We start from the raw sequence: 16,385 nt of genomic DNA on the forward strand, positions 1-16,385 counted from the left end.
TGCTTTGCAGTAACAAAAGGTGGTTTATTTTTCTGTGGGTTTTCCATGGGCTGATATGATGAAATTATCCGGTAATGTCTGTACTGCAGTTTGTGAAAAAGGAGATTGAGCCGTTTCAGTTTTGAATCAACCAACAATTACCACAAACACAGTCATTGTTCACAAAGAGTCATAATAGCTGACAACCCCCTCATCAGGTCTGATAAGTGAATGGATAGAGCAGATGAATGTAGGTGCTTACATGCTTTATATTTTTCCCACAATACCTTACAGCTAGTTAGTTACATGTGCTGTTCACATACTGTACTGATGTGCTTACTTAACATATGTTTATCCTCACAAAATCAGGCAGAAACACTCAATTTCACCAGGAGATTTATTGTTGTCGGTTTTGGAGCATGAGAAGTGTATCGGGGAAGCAAAAAACAGCCTATTTTATATTCTTTGAGATTTTGGTTGTTTTTTAAAAATAAAAATAAGTAGGAGTGCTGCCTGGAAGTGAACAAAAAGAGGATGGAGAAACTGGTGCCCTTTGGTGACTAAGTATTACAAGCACAGGCATCACTGGAGATGCAGGTAAAAAAAAAAAAAAAAAATTACTGTTCAGATCTGTCTGCCAGTGTAAAAACTAAAAAGCCACTATTGTGGCTGCTACATTGAGACCATCTGACCATCCAGACTTTTGAATACATTTTGTCAGTTCCAGACTGAAACCACATTACAATGAAACACTCCATAAATAGCTAAACCAAGCCAATCACTTTTTAAAAGGAGAAAATGATTTGATAATCATCCTTTAAATTGTCTGGGTGTTTAAGTCAAGCAAAGAATGAAGAAGTATTTTAGGGTAAGAGTCTGAATGGAAACAACTGAAATGAAAGTCCATTTTTGCAGTCAAAATTAGTTCCTTTTCCTGTTTTGACCTCATGACCTACATCTATTTTCCAGTGTTCTTGAAATTGTATGTGGTTGCACTCAGCCACATACAATTTGGCCAGTTACCCAGTTGTGGTTTTTTAATGAGGAAGAGGGTCCTGTGACCGCTGACCACACCACTACAGTACATGTCTGGTTGAGCGATGGCACAGTGATCCTCTGGGAAACTGGAAGCTGCCTGCCAAGGTCAGCTTTAATATTCTGTCCTTTTGCCAGGTCAGAAGAGACTCAGTGGACTCCATCAGGTGTTTCCGGTGCTTCCTCCTATTCTGAAGGGTAGACAAGGCATTTTGCTTACAGCCACCCAGGTTCTTTAAAACCAGAGCATGTCACCCTCTTTAATACCCTTGAGACAATGCAGTTTTATATTGAGACAGGATGAGCTGGGGGCTTTCTGTCCATTTCAGCTCTTCGTCCTCTACAGTGAGTCTGCAGAGGTGCCGTTTGTCATGGTGTTGGTCCTGCTAATGCTTGCTAATGCTGCTTGGCGGCACAGTCTGGCTTGAGCTCTTTTAGGTTTTTTCAGAGTCAGGTCTCAATCTGTCATTTGCTTCATTCCTGGCCATTTTCTTTTTTTCTGAGTAAAGGCATAAAGGGTATGAAGTGTTTTCTATCTCCTTGTTTTCTATTTAAACACATTTCAAAGCAGCTTTTAACTTGTTGTCTTTCCATTTTTGTGAACATGCGGTGTTCCTCTTTCTGTTTAGTCAAGTCTTGGTAGCATCGTTTGTTCTCTAAGGCTTTCTCAGTCTCCCCGGTATGTTGTTTTCATTGACCAGCTTCCTCTTCCCTGCTGAGCCCCTTTTTTGGTAAAGCCACAGGTTGTCTGCTTCAGGTGGATCAAAGGTTCTCCTGAGCAGTGCATCCAAGCTGGAAGGCACTTGTCCAGGCTTCAGTAGTAGTAATAACACACGTACATGTAAGACCAGGTCCAGGTTTACCCCACCTCCTGGTGGTCAGTTGGGATTGGCTCCAGCCCCCCGCAACCCTGAAGGATAAGCGGTGTAGACGAAGAATGGATGGATAATGGAAGGGGACAATGGCCACACAGCAGTCTGAAAATTTTCACTCTAATTCTCTAAAAATTAGATCCTTTTATTATCAAGTGGTCCTTATCATTTTGTACTGAACATTTAATTCTTTGAAACCGCTTTTTAAGTGAAAAGTTTGGAATAGAATATCTAACCTTTCTCGACAGAATCTCTCCTTTGTACACTTACATGGCCATCATCCTGCTTTTAAAAATACAGAAGGGATGCATTTGCTTTGACTGCATATACCAAATATATGACCTTCAGTGATTTTGCAAGCATGACTGACATTTTATTTCTTGAATACTGAAACTATTGAGCGTAAACTCGTCAGTTTACCTTGACAAAAATTTCATCTGTTCATTTGTGCTGCTGCCTTTTCATTCATTTAGTTGCGCCCACACGCGGCCCAGTACACACCTCTGGGATGTTTGGATTTCTGTCAAGCAGCTCAGTCATTTGCAGGCTTTGGAGCACCGTCCTTCCCTCGCATTATACTGATCCGCAGCCGACTTTTATCATACTTCCAAATATAGTGTTCTGTATACTCCAACACAACTTGCATTCATTTAAAGTTGTGCTCCTGTGGAGAAATACCCCACTTGTTCTGAAACAAATTTCTTTCAATATTTTCTTTCATTTTGTTGCTACTTTGAAAGTATAACAGTGTTGCCAGTTTATTTTTCATCAAATCGTTTTCTGGTGTCTGTGCTCATTTTAGTGCTATGTACTTTTGAATATGATCTTTTATTCAAAATCAACAGTAGAGTTTGAATTTGCTGCCTCATGGTGCACCTGCTGTTTCAGGTTAGGTGAGGACACCTGCACTTCCCCTGTCACTGCTTGCCTCAGCGATGCTGACACGCTCTTAGTGATAACTCACACGCACAGAGCAGACCGCCGCGCTCTGCCCCACCTGGTGTGTGTAGGGTGGATGTAAGGCATGGAGGGTTCTGTGGTGGCTGTTTGTGATTGACCTGATTATGGAAAACAGCCCCTGGCGCTGCTCCCAGAGGGTGCAGGGATTGTGGCATCTTCATGAAAAATATTCCTGTTGTGCCGGCTTCTGTCACAAGACGCCTGTGGATAAAGCCCAACTATGGCAGACTGCCAAGATGGAGAGTGTGAGAGGGAGAGAGAGGGACTTTTCAGAGAAGGAAAGAAAGAGATGCGGAGATTGATGATGAAAAGTAGAGAGAATTATGCAGCATTCATATCGTGTCAGATTTATGCTGCATCTTATTGATAGTAGCATTCTAGTCGTAATTGCAGTCAGGCTATCTGGGCTGTTTTTAAGCAGGCTCCAATATTTCCTACTTTGCATCTCACTCTGCGGAATTGAATCAACAAAGGGGGCAAAAAAAGACAGATTTCACAAAAGCTGGCAATTGGCACAGCAGTAAAAACCCAACAATTAAGTACTTTTCATACCAAACCATTCAAATGAGTGTAATTTACTATATGGAAGAGTGGTAGTTTCCTAGTGATAAAACAATGCCGTGTCTCTGTCATTGTATTGTTCCGTTTTTGCAGGAGCAGCAAACTGAATCTGTAAATAGGATATAATCCATTCTAACATAAAGATTACTTGTAACCAAAAACATATACAATACAATCATTTTCTATGTATTGTTATCTGTGCTAGATGCAGCAATCACTGCTGCTACACTCTAAAGAATAATCTCTTGTACCCATAATCTTAATTTCAATCTGATCACTGGGGAGGAAAAATCCAAACCTTACCCGTCAGTGTTCAAAGGCAAACAAATAACATGCTGGAGAGAAGGGGCAGAGAGCCAAAGGAAGGAGGGCCGCCAAGAAGTGGTGGAATGCACCATTAATCTGCTCTGCCATCCCTCCGACAAGAGAAACTACGCTCCAAGGAGGTGTACTGACCACACAAGTTTAGACTCCCAGAGTCATACTTTTGAATAATAATAATAATAATAATGCGCTGTTGCAGTGTTTTGCTTTTAGTTTTTTTGTAAGTGCGAAGATCTAGGACAGGCACATAGAGGTGGTGGTTTTAATTAGTGAACCGGGTGGTTTGCTCTTATTAGCAGGGTATGACATGGCTCAGAGTGGTAAAGCTCATGGCAGGGGACTGATTGCACTTTTCATGTTATTCTGGGAACAGTGGACACATTCCTCATTTGTGCAAAGATACTAAAGGATTCATGAAAGTTTCCCAGTCTCTTTCTACATGTACCTTTTTCAAACTTGGGGAAGCTTAATAACTCCTGAACTCCTCCATGGCTGTGCGATATCACTGATTGTATTTGTGAATATCTCTTTTTGCTGATAACGTTTCTCTGTTGGCTTCGAGTCCAACACAAAAAAGTTCTTCTCCATACAGTACTTAGGTAAACATGTTAAGATCAGTTTGAACAGAACGGTAAGGATGTTGCTTTTATGCTGCTTGTCATAGTTTTCTACATTGTACGGGTTCATGTAAGACCTGGATCTCTCGATGATTTCAAAACCAAAGTATGCTGAGGTTATTAAACTGAATCAAGAGCCTAGTGTGCCATTTCAGTTTAAACATTTACATTTATTCTTCAACTTGGGTTCAATATGTGTAATGAAAAATGTAGTAAATGGACCTTGACATGAGATTATTTTGTCATACACTTTGTTAGCTGGCTGATGGGAAGACCCAAAATCCAGTTCAAGAATTTATCACGTCATCAGCAGTATAGCGTAAAGAGCCTGTTAAACCAGCCGGGATAATAAACAATAACTAGAACTGTTATTGGATTGATTATATGGCTCACAAAACACTTCTCTGTGGTTGTGTGGGCTTGTCATGAGACATCCCGCATTAAGTGTCAGAATAGCACCTGTGGAATTGTTAATCACATCTCCAGCATACACAACACTGTCTGTGCCTCTGCCAACGTGGCTCAGTACATATCCCAAGTGTACACTGTAGAGATCATAATATGTGTGTTAAGTACAAACAAAATTAACCAACTATAGTTCCTACACAAATAATCCAAAATGATCCCTCCCCCTGAGAAGTAATTAGATACCTACTCATCTGGCAAGCACTCTGAGCAAGTATTAAAATAGTGTGGTTTTGTGTTTGCGTTTCCCAGGAGGAAGGACATTTTTTGCATATATTTGGACTGACACGCGTTGGGTGATACTCTGGAATGGGAATTTCCCACGTTGGGAGGAAATCAATTATTCATTCAGTGGCATGGAGGGTTGAGCACCACTCCGACAGCTGCAGAAGTAGCTCTGAGATTAAGGACAAGTATGGATGGATGTGTGTCTCATGTATATTCTGTTTCACCATGTAAGACCAGCTCTCTTTGTCTCTCTGCCAAACAACCACTGGCCCTCTGTTGGCAGCATTCAAAGCACACTAAAAACAGACGATTACTCTGCTGTATTTTGCCAATTATAATTGTTTAAATAATTAAAAATGAATAGAGTTCATCAGCAGTACTGCTGGCCAAAACTTTGGTATAATGAGAGTTAAGTAGAGCATTACGATATTAATGCACTATAAAATATAAGCACCTACAAGATGAGAACTGCATCAGAATTAGGTAGAAAAGAACACTATGTAAATGCAAAATAATGAAACCTAAGACATCCTGGTGTTTTGTGAGAGACAATGCAATGTTGCGCTGAAGCACTTTATGAATCTCATTCCCCTGACTCTCCACACTGAACCATCCAATGCTAAAGATACTGAAAAATAAGTGTCTCAGCATTTTTGCTGTTAGCTTCATATGATCCAGTAAAAGGATATTGATGGTTGGCATGATTGATACACTCAAACTCTTGAATATCACAGTTTTCCTATTTGTGCAGATAATCTCTTTGCCAATGAAAGCATTTCTCTGAGCAACATTTATCAACAGATTGCCCGTGTCACCAATATTATAGTTTTTCTGCATAAGCATCTCTTATTCAGCATCAGCGGGACAGTTAAATTTCTCTCACACCCACAAAAACTTTGTTTGTTTTCCTATTCTCTTGTCATGAATTTTTCATCAGCTACTTCATGAGACTCCTTATGTGTTGGCCCTACAAAGCACAGTAAGCGGTTTTTGGATAGGGGATGTTTTCTGCTGTCCCTCTGTTACAGTAGCTTTTAATACAAGAGGCAGAGCGTCTTAGAAACGTATGCTGCGTTCACTCCTGCTATGTCTGAATCAGCCTGTTATGGAACCTAAAACTAGACACTTTTCAAAGTAAACAATACCACCGATTTCACTCCTATTCCATTGTCAGAAGAAGTATCACAATTGATGCAGCAGAACCAGAGATTTCATCTTTTTTTATTCAGACATCCATGGTTCCTAGAGGATAGATCTTAATGACTTTGTTCATTCCCTGACTTTTTCTGTAGCGCCACATTGAGGTTCACATTGGTTCAGTTTTTAATCAAAGATCTTGATAACTATTGGATGGATTACAGTGAAATTTGCTACACAAATGCATCATCCCCAAAAAAGTATTGAGGTACATTATAAAGTGTGGTGGCTTGTATTTGGTGCTAATTACAAAATATTAGCATGCTAACACGCTGAACTAAGAATCTCACACTGAGCTTCTTAAATTGAATTCAATTTTTGTGTGAACAGAAAAGGTTGTTAATGTGTGTACATGGACACAAAATGTGAGGAAAAAAGTAGAAAAATCTTTACTGTGTTGTAAGCAGCAATTAACCAGAACTGGTGAATGCAGCTCCAAAATCATTAAATTGGACTCTGGTAGTGCGTCATGATTTGACATACAGCAAATACATGGTCTCCTGGATAAGCAGAGGCTTGTTATCTAAATTGTCACATTGTTAAAATAGCTCAGCTTCCATGTCATTTCAAGGACAACGTAGTAATTCTCTATGGAAAAACTTTTATAAAAAAACCTGTCAGATGTGATGAATGAGACAAAGAATGAAATAAGAGGAGCCAGATTCGGTGGGCAAAAATCACCTCTGACCTGTCCTCTAAGATCATTTGAATCAAAGTGCATGCAGGTACAAACCAATTAGGGCTGTGGAAGCCTAGGTAGAGGTCAGCAGGCTGACTGTTATCTGACTGAGCCAAAAATATACCTGATAAGATCTGAGGCGAGATTTAGGTCAGGAGAAAAAAAAGACCTGTTTCAGACAAATGAGCCTCGTAGGTCAATAAGACCAGGTGGATGTGATGGGGGAAGTCAATTTCTTCCAATGCCTCCAGTGGCCACTCGGAGAATCATTCTGCAGGGAATCATTCTGCAATCACACTATGTACGTGTGTGTCTGTCAGTGCTTGCCTGTGCTAGGATAAGTCAGTGTGTTCCTGGGTTTGTGTGTGACTTTTTGGTTCTCGATCGAAATAATTTGGTCTGAAATCCAACCCCAGATATGTCACACAAGCTGTCTGTAATGGCTGTGCGATAGGTAAGAGCTGAAGATTGTCTGGTGTCTAGGGAAAACCCTATTGATGTAAAGTAATCCGCCTACCTCAGAGGTAGAGAATGGAAACCAATTTGTGGGACACATGACCCGACTGTGGTGGACCCAGACGACCTCGCTCACAATAAAGAGGGACCTTCAGACCCCACATCCTCTAATGCGAGCGATGTCAGCTATGATTCATTTGCAGAGAAGCTGCACAGATTGAGATGTATGACCTTAACACCAACCTTTTGTTGACAGAAATAACCATGTTTACCGCATAGCGCGTGTGCTTACAGTCTGTGTACGTTTATTGGAGATTCTGTACTCTCATGCAGAAGTGATTTATGTTTAGTTACCTCTAGAAGTTCTCTTCAGCTTCACCACCTGGTGATTGACTCTTCAGTATAGAAAGAGGCTGTTTTCACTTTCTTCATCCTCTATGGACAAAGGATGAGAAGTTCAAGTCCCACATGCACATATGTGTCTGCTACAATGACATTTTAGAGGGTATTTGTACTCATGATAAACGTTTGTAAGCTCTCCAAAGAAATTCTCCGTATCACACTATACTATGGGCACTACTATACTCAGTTTCACCCCAGTCATGTGGTCTATTGTGTAAGAAATATGTGGTGAGGACCATCTAAGAATAAACCAATAGCATATTTTGCTATGTAGCGCAATTTTTGTATAGACCTGGACCATGTTATACTGAATTTCATGAAAATCTGTGAGAAGAAATATATTTGAATTGATAGTAAATTGCTGTAGACAAATTTTGAGAGAATTGAATTCGATGAAAAATGGTTAAAGCCATTTCAGTGATAGTTCAAGTCCAGTCTTTAATTCATTGGCTTAAAGCTTAGTGTTACAGGTCATTCTAGATGTTTTATACTAACCAAGTATTGTTAAGAATACTGATGTTACCAAGAGAGGAGCTAATTGTTCTGCAAACATTTATTTATGTCATTTGTCTAATTTCTTGGTATTATGAGATTTGGCTTCTCTGATGCCTCTTGATGGCTGACTTGAAGATGTGACTACACTGTTGCACACATTCATGGTCTCCAGAAAAAGTTACCATTGTATGTGTTGCGATGATTTGACTGTAGATCAGTTTGTTGGCCAGCTTTTTGTAATGCCATGCCTACTTCTATCAGCTTCATGGTGGCTGTCATTCTTCTGGATTTGCATAGACAGTATTCACCAAGTTTATCCTAAACACCATTCATTCAGTCATTTTTGGCCACCTGGGGGCAGCGCAAACAAGCTGATATCATTCTTTAAGTTGCAATGAACTTGTTAACAAACACATCCAGCAGAAAAATAACATTCAAATTAGACCACTTTTCGCTCTCATTTTAGCTCAGTTTTTGGGCTCCATGAACTCCTGAGAATAATACCTCTCTTTAGCTGCTAAATACTCCATTATGTTAACCAGCCAGGTGCTAACATTGTCTCAGCTGTTTAGTGCAGGCAGCCTGCAGTGTGTATTTTTTTTTCTTTTCTGAAATCTGCTGCTTTCTGCTGCTGAGATGGTGCTGATGAGAGCAGTGAGAACCGAAACGGTAAAATTGCTGGCGATAAAATCACAACGTGTTAAACAACTGAAACACTCCACAGACCAGAGTGGAATTTGAATCTTTTCAAACATTTTTTTATGTGGAAGTAGCCATGTAATCCACTGTTAATGTAAAAATACTCATCAGAGCAGCCAAATTTGATGGTGCAATTCATCAAACTCTCAATCCAGAATCTAGAGAACAGGTTCAGGTTCAACTGTTACACAGGTGAAGGTTAGACCTGTAATTGTAGCGCCCCATTGGCCCCAGTGTCCCATTGACATTATATTTCATTAGTTCTGTATGTCATGAAGAGTGTGCAAAGTTTCAGATTTCCCAAATAAATATGTTTACACCTGTGTATGATTCAAGTATCACAATTTATTACAAAAACTAGAATTTTTTTTTTCATCTGTCAGTGTTGCCATGCTTTAAGCATATAACAATACAGTATAAAATCTCAACCCAAAAGTAGGATAGATCATAGATGCTGACGCAGCATTTACATAAGTTAAGACATGCTGTTACTGTACAGAGAACATTCCCATTAAAGTACAAACGTCTGCAAAATGCGTCATTGTCATCAATGAATTGCAATCTGCTCCAACCTCATTCAGGGTGTCACGAGAAACACCTCCTCTGAAATCAGTTCACAAGAAAATAAACACAAATACTCTGCAAATCATAATGAATGTGCTGAGATTTTTTTTTTCAACAGCCCAAGGCACTCAGGCTCGAATGTTGGCAATAAATACGTCATTCTTTACACAAAATCACGTCAAGCAGGTGATGGTAGAGAAAGAATAGTGAGAGAGAAACAATGTTGTCTATTTCATGACCTCCCGAAAGAGCACATTCCTTTTAAAGAAGTTCACCTTGTCCTTTTTCACAGTGAAAATCCCTGGCAGTCGAGACAGAAAAGACGTTTGAAGAAGTCAGTCATCTGTTCGCTAAAAACTACATGACCTCCTACTGTACTTTTGATGCTGGCCTGTCATTTTGGTCTCCGAGAGCGTCCTCTGCTCTCAGGAGCCACATCAGCTGCTTTTTCAAATGAAACCACAAGTAGGCCTGATGTGAGTTCAAGCACCACATGATGCCAAAGCGTCCATTTCCAGTGACCTGTCCTCATGAGAATCTGGCTGAAATCTATCAAGCGTCCACAAATTACGTTTTCAAATATCTATAACAAATCCAGATGCTATTCATTGAAACAATCGCCGCCTGATCTTTCAAATTAGTTTACCGATGCTGTGACAACAAAGTGGCTTTAACAAATGCATTGATCTCCTTCTTCCCTGCAGTTCAGTTGAGCTGGCGACAAGCTTCAAATGTCCACTTCGAGGCACCTCCGTAAATATCAAGGCTCGTCTCCATCCATGCAAAAACGTTGCCCACTTGCGCTTTGCTGCTGCAAGTCGCTAGATTGTATATCTCTCCGACAGATAGTTTCCTATCCCAGATGTGAAAATTGGCCAGATCTCCAACAAAAGCTTGTGTGGCGTCAAATCCTCCTCCAAGTGTGTCCTGTGTCGAAGACAAATTGGTTTAATCAAGGATGATATGATTTTTCTCCTCAGACTACTTCATAGAATGAACAAAATTGCCTCTCTGGATTATAATGGATTATTTTGACCGGTTAAATTGAATGAGGCACAGGCATCTTCAATCCACTGGGATTCTTGATGACTTCCAGTTAAAAATGTAATCGCCCCATTAAGCCTTTCCTGTAAATTACAGCAAGGATGAATTTGAAAATTGAAATCTGATTGTTTTTTAATGTCACACTGAAATGGAAAAATGACTTTCCCACCCTTTCAGCTAATGTTTCATACGATGACATGCACCTAACCAAGTGATACCTTTTAATGATCCTGTTATAGTGAATAAAGAGGCAAAGGTGCTCTCCCAAATGTGCAGTATGCGTGGTGTGAAGGGGAACGTGTTGTTGCCTTGAAGCAGATGTGTGTCGCGTGTACCTGCTCTTGGCCGAGGATCAGCAGGCCCTGTGGTTTGATGGGGTGATATGGAGCCAGATTCTCTCCACTCCCCCTCTTGACACCATCTTGGAAAGCCTCCCACACGCCATCGCGAGTGGTCCAGGTCACGCAGATGTGGTGCCATTTGCCATCGTTGATGAGGAAAGGCAGCTTTGCAACCTAGAAGACAGAAGACATGAGCGTTTGCTGCAGGAAATACAATCAAAGAAACCCAATCCGTCCCTGCCGTGTTTTTACACATGCCTTGTCGTTTATCAGTATCTCCATTGGGTTGTTTCCCCACTCTATGAGGACAAGCTCGTTGGCTTGACCAGGAACTGCGTAGGAGAAAGGTGTGCCCACTCCAGGGGACGCGTTGGACTTGAGCCACATGCACACAGTGAGGGCGTACATCTCCGGCAAGCTCTTCTTCACTTTGGCGTACATGTAGTTGGTTCTCAGTGGGAACGTGAGCTGGAATTTATCCAGAGGCCTGTTTTCTCTTTGACCTGTGTAGAAGAAATAGAAAACAGTTGATTCCAGACAATTTGAAGACGGCGAGTATCAGTGTGCTTTTTGTTAAACGTGTCGTTCCCAACGCACACATCCTGGGGATTTCCATCGGAATTAATGCGTTACACAACAAATCCACAATCGTGACGCACCAGATTTTCTTTAATCTCTCATGATAAATCTATCACAGGCCTACTGACGTTTATAACCTTCCTCCATCACATCACTCTATTTCACTGCCATACAAGTTTTTTGGCTGCGTGGCGTCAGATGCGTCCTAAAACCAAGAAGAGCGCACGCTGGTGTTAAGTTCCCAAATGGCTCTGGGAGCAAATGGAGGGACGGCTCGTTCACTGCGCGTTTGAGATGATTTAATCTGCATGAATTAGAACAGGAAACAGCCGAATTCACCGAGCTGCTCCAGCTTTGTGCGGATGAGTAAAACATTAATTCGACTGCCGAGGTCATTAAAGCTTATAATGCCAAACAGGAAACGCAAAGGAGAGATTCTTTTTTTTTTCTTTCTCCATTTTCCCCTCACACTGCTGATAGTAATCGTTCCTCGATCCTTCCACCCTCCCACCCCTCCCTCCCTGCACAAACCCTCCCAGATCTCCTCCACTTTTTGCGCGCACGCCTACAATCTCTCCCTCAGACTACCTTTCTCCAGGTCGGTGATCCTCTGGTGTAGAGACGTGAGGGTGGACTCCACTCTCCCACGCTGCTCCGTCTCATTCCGGAGCCCGGGCTTCCCCTCCTCGATGCTGTTCACTCGGGACAGCACCTGCTTCTCCAAGTCGTCGATTTTACTTTGGAGCAGGTCTTTGAGGCTGTTCGCCTGCACCGAGTTGTTACTTCTGCTGAATTGCTGTTAAGGGGGAAAGAAGCAATTTAGCTCAGAGCAAAGAAGGAATTTGAGTGGAGATAATTACAGATAGACTTTGTTTTTCTTGTGTGCTCACAAAATAGCAAATGTTGATTTAATATTGGCAAAATGTAGACTCTAACCACCTATCACCATTATTATTATTATTATTAGGATTATTATTATAATTGGTGAAGAAAAGTGGCTGGAATTTGGTCGCCGGAGCTTTGCGCAGAGTCAGTCAAAGTGTTGGAAATGTCCCCTGAAGCAGCAGCCTACCTCCAGGTTTTCTAGTCTCTGCTTCAGCGACTGTAAAGTCTGTGACAGTTGCGTCAAAGTGTCAGCGGGGCCCCTCGATACATCCCCCATTGTGTTTTTGGTCCCAGCTTCTTTCCTCCTGCCCCCTGGCCGCGCGTCCCCGGGCTCTGCGCCGCTCTGGCTCTCACACCGAGCCAACTTTGAGGTCAGTTCCCGAATAGTCTCTTTTTGGTTCATGATCGTCTCTTTCTGCTGCAAAACCGTCTCCCGCAGCTGCATAACAGTGGTCTTCAAGTCCTCCCCCGGCACGCTGTTCTGCAAGGTGGCTGCGCATATGTCCATATCCTTGGGTACGGACGTGCAAATGAACTGCGTCTGTCCGCCAAAGTCTTGACATGAACTTTCCAAAAACAGGCATGAGAATAGAAAAAGTCTCCAACAGATTACGCTCTTCGTGGCCTGCATGGCGACGTCTGTGCTGTGATCTGTTCGTGTTGGTGAGCCGCAGTGACTTCGCGCTCTTGTCCCCTTGTTGCTGTAATCCGTCTGTGGAAGTGCAGCCGTTTTTATACAGCGAGCCTGGTTCTGCGCAGAGCAGGTTCACTGCATCACGACCGGAGGGGAGGGAATCGCGCCGTCCCTGTTTAATCGGCTCCAGAAAGCAGCGTCACATTCAAGAGATGAAACCCATTTTGCTTTCAGGCTCCCACATGTTAAATCTTTCATCACTTCGACTATTTGTCATTTCTCGCTGTGTATTATTCATCTGGAAAACGCGCATTTGTTGGCGGCGAAGAGGGGTTGCTTGAGTGGCGGGGTGCCAAGAGAGTCAGCTGTGTTTGTTTTGTTTTGCGCACACAGAAAACTCTCTTACACACACACACACACACACACACACGTTGTACCTGGATGCAGATCGGAAGTTGCAGCAAATTGTGGTCGTCAGATTCAGCACCAAGGACAGATCCGACCACATCACATTATCACGCCATGTCTGAGGATGCTGCTTAGTTTCCAGTTGTTGGTGCCTGTTCCTCTCTGTCCAACACTGGTGTGCAGATTCACTTTGTTTGAACATGAAGACCACTGTCCACATTTTCATCCAGCCTTTATTTCACTCTGTTTGGCGCAGTTTGTTTATTTGATAGTGAACTCTAAATTCAAACTCATGGGCTAGCTAAGCACACACACACCTTATTCCCAAAGACCCTCTCTTGCAGTGGCGATCTGCTCCCCACATCACTGCTATAATCATCTTAGTAATTCAGTTTCTAAAATGATAATCTGTCTCCAAGCAATTTACCCCATCTATTATTCAGTAAGGACAATTTGATTATTTTTCGTCGCCCACTCAGATGTTATTTATTCAGTCAATGTTGAGAATAAAATGAAAACGTTTTGAATAAGTAATGAAAATATATCGACCCTCTGATAAAAATTGATTTCTGTGAAAGAGGAACACAGGGAGGCGTACGCGGCATGAGAGACAGAAGTGTGACAAAAGGATATTAGATGGGGGAGGTTAGATAGGTCGTGGCATAATGACCATCATCTATACCACGTCTCTGAAGCGAAATGGTTCGTAGCTGCAGGTGCCTTTTTACAGGCTAGATGTTAACACTGAATGACCAATTCAATTGTTGTCAGGAGGAAGGACTTTGTTTCAATGCCACAAAACCTAGCAAGAGCATAAAAAGAGCTGGTTCAATAAACTGCATTACTGTACCGGTTTTATTAGTAGGTGGGACGATGAAGCAGCCAAATGGTGCATGTTTAGAGATTTAAACTAAGTCACACTCTTAAACATTTCCTGTTACAACACATATTTCCATTGACATCATCTTAAAGTTGTTGTCGCTCTTGCGTTTTATCGTTACGTGATGCAGTAATCTTAAAGTGTGTTACGCAAAGTAAAGAGTCCTATAACACGTGACATAACTCTTGTTGTCACCATTTACATATTGTTTATTTGTTGTTTTTAAAGTCTCCCGTGGATTATGGCCCCCGTTTAATGATGCAACAACGTCTAAAAGGAATGAAAAGGGAGAGGGGTTTAGTGACTTTACCCTCTGTCGTAATCCAAAGTTGATGGACTGTTTTTGATATTATGAAAAACAAAAAGGAAGCTTACAGGTATGGGCGGAAATCATTTCCCTTGAGCCTTTTAGTGTTGGCATGAAATTCACAAGAAATCGTGGATTGAAGATGATGTAACTGCTCAGGATTTGTGTAACAGTAGCTAATGGTGGCACGCTTATCTCAAGGTTTTCAGGAAAGGGATGAAAGCAGCAATACAGGTCAAAGGTCAACAGGAGCTGCATACATTGTCTGAGCATAACCAAGCAGACCTTATTATTATTTTTTTTTTTGGTGGAAATCCAACAGAAGCGTTCACAGAAAAGCAAACAGTGAATGTGCTTTGCGGTAACACCAGCACACAGTCAGAGTGATGCTTTTAGCTGCATTGCCTTTGGGTAAAATATAAACACACAAAACTTTATTAGACGTTATGCAACATGAAGCCGTGCACTCTGGCCCAGTCAGAGCACCCTAATCTGCAGAGCAAGACACGCCAGTAAACAACTTTTTCTCTCCACCACATCAACCATCAGGTAAATTTGTGCTGGTTATATAAATACACATAACACACAACAGTTCCTTTCCAATGCAAAGGATTAGAAATATATTGATATATACTGTATACATAAAATTGTAACAGTTGCTCAAATGTTGTAATTATTAATGAGCAGCACAGACGAACATCTGAACAGTAGTTTCAATGTTTTGAATTTTTGTTTGGATTGAGTTTATCCCACTGTATCTACTGTATAATCAGGCGGGAAAGACTAGACATCTTCCCCCCCATGGGACCAAGGTAGCAGTGCAAAATGTCCAACGTCTAGCTCTCATTATGAATTCATTATTCAGTGCTTCCCACACAAACAAGTCTCACAGCCATATGCTTAAAGAAGAAAAACCTTCACTCCCCTGCGCTCTTCAGAAACGTACTGTACCTCTTCTCATCACCTCTACTGCTCCCAGCGCTCCTCCCCTTCCTCTCTTCTCCTCTCCCACCTACAGACATACAAAACCCTGCTCCAGTACCCCTTAAAGCACACACTTGTTTTGCAGCCTTTCCAGTCTGTGAAATTAACATTTTCCTCTGGATGCCACAAGTTCACCCTGTAAGCATATTGAGTTATGCTGTGATTTGAAAAAAAAAAACCAAAAAAAAAACATTGTAACAGCTGTTGAATTTATAATGTTGTTTGCCGTAGTGTGCATGAAATAATAATAGGGTTTGGATGAAATAGTTATTTGTTGTTGAAGTCATTGTGCTAGACATGACTGCACAGCATTCTGTGACACTGGAGATACTAATCTCATACAAACAGCTGCCAGTAGCTCTTGTCACAACCCTACACACCCAACCGCCTCAGTTCTGGAGGAACCGCAGCCAGGCCGCTGTCCACCTGTTGTGGCGAACAGTATCTCCTTAATAATGCATTCAAACACAGTGGAAATGCTTTCTCCAGCACTAGAGATCAATAGTTGTAATTTCACATGTTGGCATCCTGCCTTGAGTTGCTTTTTCTTTCCCACCCTCTGATGTAGTGTGCCGAAGGCCTCAAGGGGGGTCCATCCAGTGCTTTTTAGTTTTTGTTTGAACACCAAAAAGTATTCTGGAAATGTTCCTGGTGTTTTGGTATAGTACGTCTCTGTGTTTTGGGTCACGACCGAAATGTTTGGGTCACGACAGCATTTAATATCAGAAACTGTCAAGCACTTATAGTTGGTGTGAATGTTTGATTCTTTGTCTGTGTTCAAAGGTCACTC

At 41.6% G+C, this 16,385-nt stretch overlaps 1 protein-coding gene across 1 annotated transcript; it reads right to left on the bottom strand.

Moving 5' to 3' along the window:
- Positions 1–10,238: 10,238 nt before the first annotated feature.
- nptx1l (neuronal pentraxin 1 like) lies at positions 10,239–13,013 on the bottom strand. Its single transcript, XM_070848366.1, has 5 exons — positions 12,570–13,013; positions 12,086–12,293; positions 11,177–11,421; positions 10,913–11,092; positions 10,239–10,460 (listed from the first exon to the last, which is right to left on the bottom strand). Exons 1-5 carry the CDS (start codon positions 13,011–13,013, stop codon positions 10,239–10,241), a joined length of 1,299 nt encoding a protein of 432 aa, XP_070704467.1.
- Between the last annotated feature and the right edge of the window lie 3,372 nt (positions 13,014–16,385).

This window comes from Pempheris klunzingeri, chromosome 17, assembly GCF_042242105.1.
Source record: "Pempheris klunzingeri isolate RE-2024b chromosome 17, fPemKlu1.hap1, whole genome shotgun sequence".
Taxonomy (NCBI): Eukaryota; Metazoa; Chordata; class Actinopteri; order Acropomatiformes; family Pempheridae; genus Pempheris; species Pempheris klunzingeri.

What these genes read in the sequence shown, in the direction of transcription:
- nptx1l (XM_070848366.1), bottom strand. Translation starts at nt 13,013, where the DNA reads ATGCAGGCCACGAAGAGCGTAATCTGTTGGAGACTTTTTCTATTCTCA. An exon ending in AGATACTGATAAACGACAAG is followed by an intron (nt 11,093 to 11,176) that starts GCATGTGTAAAA and finishes TCTGTCTTCTAG; the next exon opens with GTTGCAAAGCTGCCTTTCCT. An exon ending in TGATCCTCGGCCAAGAGCAG is followed by an intron (nt 10,461 to 10,912) that starts GTACACGCGACA and finishes TCTTCGACACAG; the next exon opens with GACACACTTGGAGGAGGATT.